The 7,331-nt window shown below is 43.5% G+C and overlaps 1 protein-coding gene across 1 annotated transcript; it reads left to right on the top strand.

Moving 5' to 3' along the window:
• Window positions 1-404: 404 nt before the first annotated feature.
• Window positions 405-2,168, top strand: MFSD6L (major facilitator superfamily domain containing 6-like). The gene has a single exon (XM_009334068.1). It carries the CDS (start codon window positions 405-407, stop codon window positions 1,719-1,721), a length of 1,317 nt encoding a protein of 438 aa, XP_009332343.1. The 3' UTR covers window positions 1,722-2,168.
• Window positions 2,169-7,331: the final 5,163 nt, after the last annotated feature.

Below are 7,331 nucleotides of genomic sequence, written 5' to 3' on the forward strand. Positions count from 1 at the left end.
GCTCCTGCCTGGGCTCGGCGGGGCCCGGCCTGCTGCTCCCCCTCGCCCCACCCGCCGACGGGGACGCGGGGTACAAGTACTGCAACGCCAGCCAGCAGCTGGGTGACCGAGGGGCCGCCGCCACAGTGCCCGGTCCGGGCACGAGCAGCCACATGAGTGCTGTTACAAACGCAAAAGCTGTGCCAAAGGAAATGGTGAAAACGACGGCTGGTGTTTTAATAGCGAGCAGAAAGCCAACGCTAACCAGTGCAGCCTTCCAGGGATTATTTGGCCTGACAGACACGCTCGAGAAAAAAGGCAGAGGGATTGGTGAAGGCGATACAAAGACAAATGGGTACTCCGATGGTCCCTCTGGCTGGACAGCTTCTGTGGAAGCAGTTAACTGGGAGACACGAGAACCAGAAATGCCAGCTCCCTACAGACCTCCCTTACGTGGACTCGAGAAGGAAACGAGCGGTCTGGGTTCTGCTGCGATAGATCTTGCTGGTAATGCTGAAGAAAGCCTTTATCCTACTGAAAGTAATGAGCTCTCTTTGTTTAAAACAACTCTTCCTACTGTTGGAGGTTCTTACGAGTCTGGAAACCTTTCAGACCACCGGAAAGACGCTCAAGATGTCAGCTTTGAGGCGGTGCAAAACATCTTTCAGGACAGAGAGCATCAGATTTTTCTTATGGTACTGGGTGCTGTCGTGCTTTGGGAGCTGTTGGCTACATCTCTCGAATGGACAGTGGATGAGAATCTCTATGAATATCTCGACTTCGTTGATGCGACTGACAAGTATGGCAAGCTGTGGATTTGGAGTTACCTGGGTGCATCTGTAGGCGCCTGCAGCATTGCCATATTCGTGGATCAACTGCATTGCTTCCTCAGCAGTACAATCACTCGCCTCGCTGTCCATTTCTATGGCTATGCTCTCCTGATAACACTCTCATTGCTTGTCAGTGTCTTTTTTCCCATCCATGTTCCCAAGAGAACCGACCATGTTAACAAAACCGCCAAAGCCCTGGCCCTCCTGTGGAGCGATGGCCGAGCGATCCTGTACGCCATCACAGTCTTCCTCGCAGGCGCAGCTGGGTCTGCGGTGCAGAACTTTCTCTTCTGGCAGATGCAGGACCGAGGCAGCAGTGAGCTGTACATGGGGCTCTCCGTGGCTGTTGGGCTGCTTGCTGAAATTTTGCTTTATTTCTTCAAAGGGAAGTTGCTGAGGACCTTCTCGAGCATCAGAATTGTTGCAGTCAGTCTAAGCCTCCTGGCAGTACAGCTTCTGTGCTACTCCTTCTTGTGGACTGCGTGGTCAGTTCTTCTTGTCCAGATTTTATCCGCCTTCAGTAGCGGTGCTTTGTGGTGGGTGGTTAACATGACGGTGGATGACATAGCCACTCCAGGCATGGAGAGGTCCCTGCACGCTGTCCTCCAGAGCCTCTGCTACGGTGGAGGAGCAAGTTTGGGCAGTTTTGCAGGGGGATTTGTCGTGAAGCACTTTGGCCTGGCAGTTCTGTACAGGGCGTGGTGCGTGTGCCTGGTGCTGTGGCTCTTCTTGATCTTAATTGTCCAGTCTAAATTGCCGCGGCAGAAAAAAATTAATTATTCTCGTCTCCTGGCTGCTGATTCCAGTGATATGAGTGACTCTGACGAGGAGAACGAGAGGGACTGGCTGGTGAAAGCTATGAAGGATGAAAGCTTTAATAGGAATTGGTCACAACAGCATGGGATCAACTAATCTGTACTTGAATGTAGGGGGTGAAGTGGTAACGTGGTATGATGATGATGCCCGGAAATTACCATTAATTCTAAAGTGCTAAATATATACAGTATATATCTGACGAGACAGATTTTTATTTTAAAAATTTTATAAACCTTTTTATTAATTTATAGCATTCTTGTAGTAATTTTTCCTTTTTAACTTAATGATTTTGCTTCCAAAATCATAACAGGGTATTTCAGGTATACATTTGCTGAAATGAATGTAGCTATGTTTTTAGTCAAAAAGCAAACTTGAATTGAATTCTTGTTCCCAGAGCTGATGCTGTGGAAACTGTGAGCGAAAGCTGTGACCTGTACTTTGACACAATTGAATGAAAAATACTGTAATGCACACTAAACTTTTTCAAGGTGCTACGTCTGTGAACTCCTTTCACTGAATAAGGGATGTGAATAAAAAAATGGTTCATTTGCTCTGCTTTGATTTGTAAAATCAGGTTTTGCTACAGACTGTCTGTCTTCTCATGTTTTGGGATTTAAGTGTGCTTCTGCATCGGCATCTATTGGAAAAAACCTACCAAGTCTGCTTACAGTCCGAGCCTGCTGGCTGTCCAAATTGAGCAGAGCAGCCTGTGGACTTCCTTGTGTTTATTTACCTAAGGTGGCAGCCAGCATTCAGGGTGACCAGGAAGCAGTCTGCCCTCCTGGTTTGAGTAACTTCTGCAATATTCATCCAGAAGGAACTTGGCACTGGCTGAGTTGATGTGGTTGAAGCTGGTGGTCCTCCCCTGGGTCAGTTTGGCCTGAGGGCAGCCCTCTTCTCACGTTCCCTATTTAGAACTAAATCTGTGTCCTGAACAGGGCCTGCTAAGTCCGGAAGGATCCTCAAGCTGCCTTACCTGCCTTGCCTTAACCTCAAAAGCACACAGATTTCAACACCTCTTCAATAGGTAAGATTTGCTTACAAATGAAAAATCGGTGGTCTGATCTCATTAAAAGATCTGTGTCAGACCTTAAACGGGGCTGACGGAGAAGCTTTGAGCCTTTCAGTCCTTTCAGCTACCATCAAAAGCTGTTGTCAGTTTATTAGGTACTTCCTTGGTCAAGGAACTACATCACTCCTTTGCAGAGGGATAGATTTTAATAACATCTTCCTGGTGTTTTACAAGCCATGAGACAGGCAGCTGCAAAAAGCAGAATATTTATTTAAATGCATATTTAATATGTAATATGCAAGTGGCATTGCAATCTGTCACCCTGCTGCGTTCTGGACTCAGTAGAAAGTGGTTGGAGACAAGGAAAAGCAATGCCATTGAAGATAATCTCTTTCTCTGTATGCATCGATTCCAGATTATCTGTACATCAGATGCTTTCAGGGTAATTAGCTCTCTGATTTCCTGGCACAAATCTACTACGCCATACAGAATACTCTACTAGAATGACTCTATAGATAGCATTGTCCTCGTGCCAAGAATAGCTGGAACTTTTTATTGAGATGTTACCTTCTCCCAGGAATTCAAACTCGAGAACAATTTCACTGTCAAGAATTTATCCCAGCCTTATTATCATATAATACCTCAGGAACTCTAATTACTTGTTAATAGAGTATCTGACTTCAGTCTTGAGTAACATAACTGCAAGCAGCACATCACAGAGCCATCAGTGCTTTTGTGAGATGAACGCTGCAGAAATAGCTGGAATGGTTTAAAATGCGGTTGCTTCTTTAGCTGGAAGTGACTGCTCTCATTTGAAGGCAATTAAATGGGTGATACGTGCTTTTTTTATCTGCTTCAGCACAAAATCAGCTGCTGTAATTCCAGTTTTGCAAAGAGAAACCTTGAAATGAAAAGTGCTTCCGCAATCCCTCCTGCGACCGTGGTGGAGGGGTGATAACAGCTGCCTGGCAGAGCCGCGGTGTGACTCCCCCGGGCTCTTACCTCCGTGGTCGTTTTGGCCGTGGATGTTTAGATGTGCTCAGCCACTGCCGCTATGAACAGGGAGGATTTAAGGTGTGGCCCAAAGCTTAACTTCAGTGTAATAATCTTGCATTATAAGATTTTTTTAAAACATTATTAATCCAATAAACACATTTGGTGCTCATTCAGGGGAGAATCATAGCTGTACAGTTTGAAGTATGTTCTGAATTACAAACCACTATGGAAGTGAATGTGACAGAGGGCTCGTTCGCTGAAGAGATTGCACCAATTTGGTTAAATCATTTTCTACTGAGGTTTATACAGTTTCTGCATGTGAGCTCTGCGACATCGGTGACTCAATTTCTTCCCCTCTGATGGTCACAGACCCTGCAAGCCAAAAGGGTGAGGAAGGAGGTGGATTTAAATTGTTCTGCTCTGCTCTTCGCTCTGAGCACGGCTTTATTGTTCTTGCAGAAGTAAGAACGTGCCAAGGCATTTAATGCTGTGGGGAGTAAGATGTAACCGAGAAGAACGAAACTGCCTTTGGGGAAAATAGATTCTCGAGATGTATTTCCAACCACATCAGCAGTTATTTTTGCATTACTTTGCACCTATTTGCCAAAAAATTGATGTTGAAACTTCTGTTTCTTTAAGTTTTTATTCTTAAACAGCAATTGTAAGGTTAAAACTGATTATAAAATCACATAAGATTTTACTGTTTGCCTACTTCACAGTGAACTTGAAGCAAATTTCAGAGGCTTATACTTTTTTTTTTTGTGCCCCTTGGTGTCAGTCCAGGGTCCAAGTTGAGCTGTGTCCTTCTTCTCTGAATACAACTTGATTTAATTGAGCTCAGGAGGCAAACCATAGTTAGCGTTGAGGAACAAGTTCCGCACGATGATGGTCTTTGTAGCTCTTAGATTTTAAATTTCACGTAGCTCAATGTATGTGTACTTTGTGAGAGGTTTCAAAGGATCTGAGTAAATCAGTTTTATTAGATGAGACACCATTTGCCAAAAAATGACAAAGGCCTCTTTGCTTATTGTGAAGCAACTTACAGGCCCTGCAGGTAGTTTCGGTATACGGCTGATGCAGCTGAACTGGGATCTGAGTAACTCATTGCATCAGACACCTTATCTTGCTTTTTAAAAATTTGTTCCCAAGTTATAAGGGAACTAAAATTGCAGATTCTGTCTTTCTGGCAGTTATTTTATGATGGGATATCGCAAATGTTTCCTGCAGCTCCTCTCTGTGCACCTCATGTCTGCAATTGACTTAAATAGCGTGGCACTTTCAGAATATCAAATCGGGTAAAACTCAGTGGGCACTGATCTCTCAATGTTCATTTTTCTTGTGGATCCGATCAGCATAGTAAGATCCTTTCCAACGTTCTCCAGAGATTTCTGTAATTCAGCGAACAACCACAGCATGTTTCTTTGTGGACTGTAGTGAAATCTGCCCAGATGAATTCACGGAGAGGTTTTCCTATTTTTGTAATGAGTCGTTTCCCACAATTGTAGATATGGTCCATTTAAGGTAGGTCCGTTTAGCTGTACCTTCACAGGAAGGGGAGAGCGATGTTTCTGAGAGCCGTGGAGTTATTCTGCATGTTCTGAATCTCAAAAGCAAGCGCTCTTGAATTGTCTTTTCTTCCGTGACGGGGTGTAATGCCTCTAAGGCACGATCCGTGCTGTCTTCGGTGCTGCTAGTAAAAGTGTTTCTCGTTTTGTTCATCTTTAAAGTACAGACAAGACATTCCCACTCAGATTTGAACTCTTAGGTGAACTATGATTACAGCATGATGCTGAAATTCTGTGCCTTTATAATATGGGTCCCGTATAGACTTCTTAAAGTATTAGGCAGCTCCTGACCATTACTGGCATGAGCACTAAGTAGTACTAATGCAGGGGAAAAAAACGAGTCTATCTTCTTGCCACTCTCAGCTTGGCATCTGTATTGCTGTATTTATCAAGAGGGAGCCAATGTAAAGGAATCTCTGCTAATTTAGACTGTACATTTCTCAGGGAACAGATGAATTTTTTTCTGCATGGTTTCTCCCTGGGGCCTGGTTTTGCTGTAATATAAATTACTTTTCTGGCTAAGGGCAATTTTTTACTTTAAATTGGGTACGTTGAGACCATAAAACTGTGAACCCAAACGTAGCAGTGATATGAGGCAACTTTAAAATTAACTTTTGCTTCACCTTTAATATTTAGAAATCTTGCCTGAAGAAATCAAGGAACAGAAAACGTAGTTATCTTATCACGACCTCACCAGTACAGCAGACAGGGAAGTTGTTGGTAACATGGCCTCATTTTTGAAACTTTGAAAACATTTCTACCTCTAATCAGGTTGAAAGGCCGGAAATATGGAGGTAGTTACAACACCGAAAATAGTAGGCTTGTGTTTACACGGGATTTTATTGTTAGTAAAAGGAATTTTGAGTCAGGAAACACAATCACATGCTGAAATAACTTCAGTATTCAAAGCATGAATTGAGAAGCGTGAACCTGATTTTTTGACAAATCCTAAGGAAAACAAGCTTATTAAATAACTCCAAACCAGTTATTCTGACATGTACATCCCTCCACAGGAATAGGCATTCAGGTCCTTGGGACCACAGTCCTTTCTCAACAAGTGACAAATTAAAATACTCAGCTTCCTTCTGTCATCAAGATGCGCCTAATTGAGTTGGCAGCGAAGGGCCCCGTGAGCATCACCTTGGAAGCGTTTTTGAAGACTCGGAATTTGTTGAATGTGCCTTAGCGGTACCGGTTGTTTGCTCTTGCCTGCTCGGGTTGTTTCTTTAAAGAGCTTCAAATGACCGTGTCCATCCTAATGTTCTCCAAGCTGCATTTTAATTCTCTTTGTATTTGTCAGCACCTTTCAAGTGCCTGGGAGATTGTATTACTGTTACCTGGTACTGGGTGATGTTCTGTTTATAAGCTTATAATGTCTGTGTACTTTCTATTGTGTAGGTGCTTGATTTCTACAGAAGTGATTGTATACAGGGAAATATTAGCGCTTTTAAGAAATATTCCGCTAGTGCCCTGAAAGTGTTGCTGCTAGTGACTCTCCTCTCACGTAGACCAATGTGAAAGTCACCTCAAGGCCCATTAAAACTTCTCAGCTGTGGATTTGAGGATGTAGAGCATACCTGGGTGAAGGAAGAACTGTCAGGCGAAACACCAACTGTTTCTGTACCGTGTGGTGCATTTGATCTGCATTTACCTCTGCAAAATGGATTTGCACATAATGATTGCATTCAATACGGCAGACCAAATAGCGTGTGTTAATTGGATCATAACTCTGTGTATGACTCTGGACTGTTTGATTTAATCCCATGTTTTTATTAAGAATAAAGTGAGCGTATAGAATGTGTTTAATTCAAGTTGCAGCCCACAGCAGATCTGGCTACTCATGGCGAAAGTAATCCTGTAGAGTATTCAGCTGAAGAACTGATTAAAATACTTACACATTCATTTTCTCTGCATTGTGGAGCAATCAAAACAAGGTGAGTCACTTCAGACCTGAGTTCACAATTACAGCGATGGCAGATGCTCATCATTTAGTGAGCTGAGGAGCAGCCAGTTGGTGACTCTTCTTACCTTTCACATTAAAACAACCAAACCACAAAATTCTGAAGTGGCTGTGTCCCTCAGCCGGGATTTGCCTGTCGAACTGGGAGCCTGGGAGTTAAATTTACAGTGCAG

This window comes from Pygoscelis adeliae, unplaced genomic scaffold (assembly GCF_000699105.1).
Source record: "Pygoscelis adeliae isolate BGI_AS28 unplaced genomic scaffold, ASM69910v1 Scaffold11, whole genome shotgun sequence".
NCBI lineage: Eukaryota > Metazoa > Chordata > Aves > Sphenisciformes > Spheniscidae > Pygoscelis > Pygoscelis adeliae.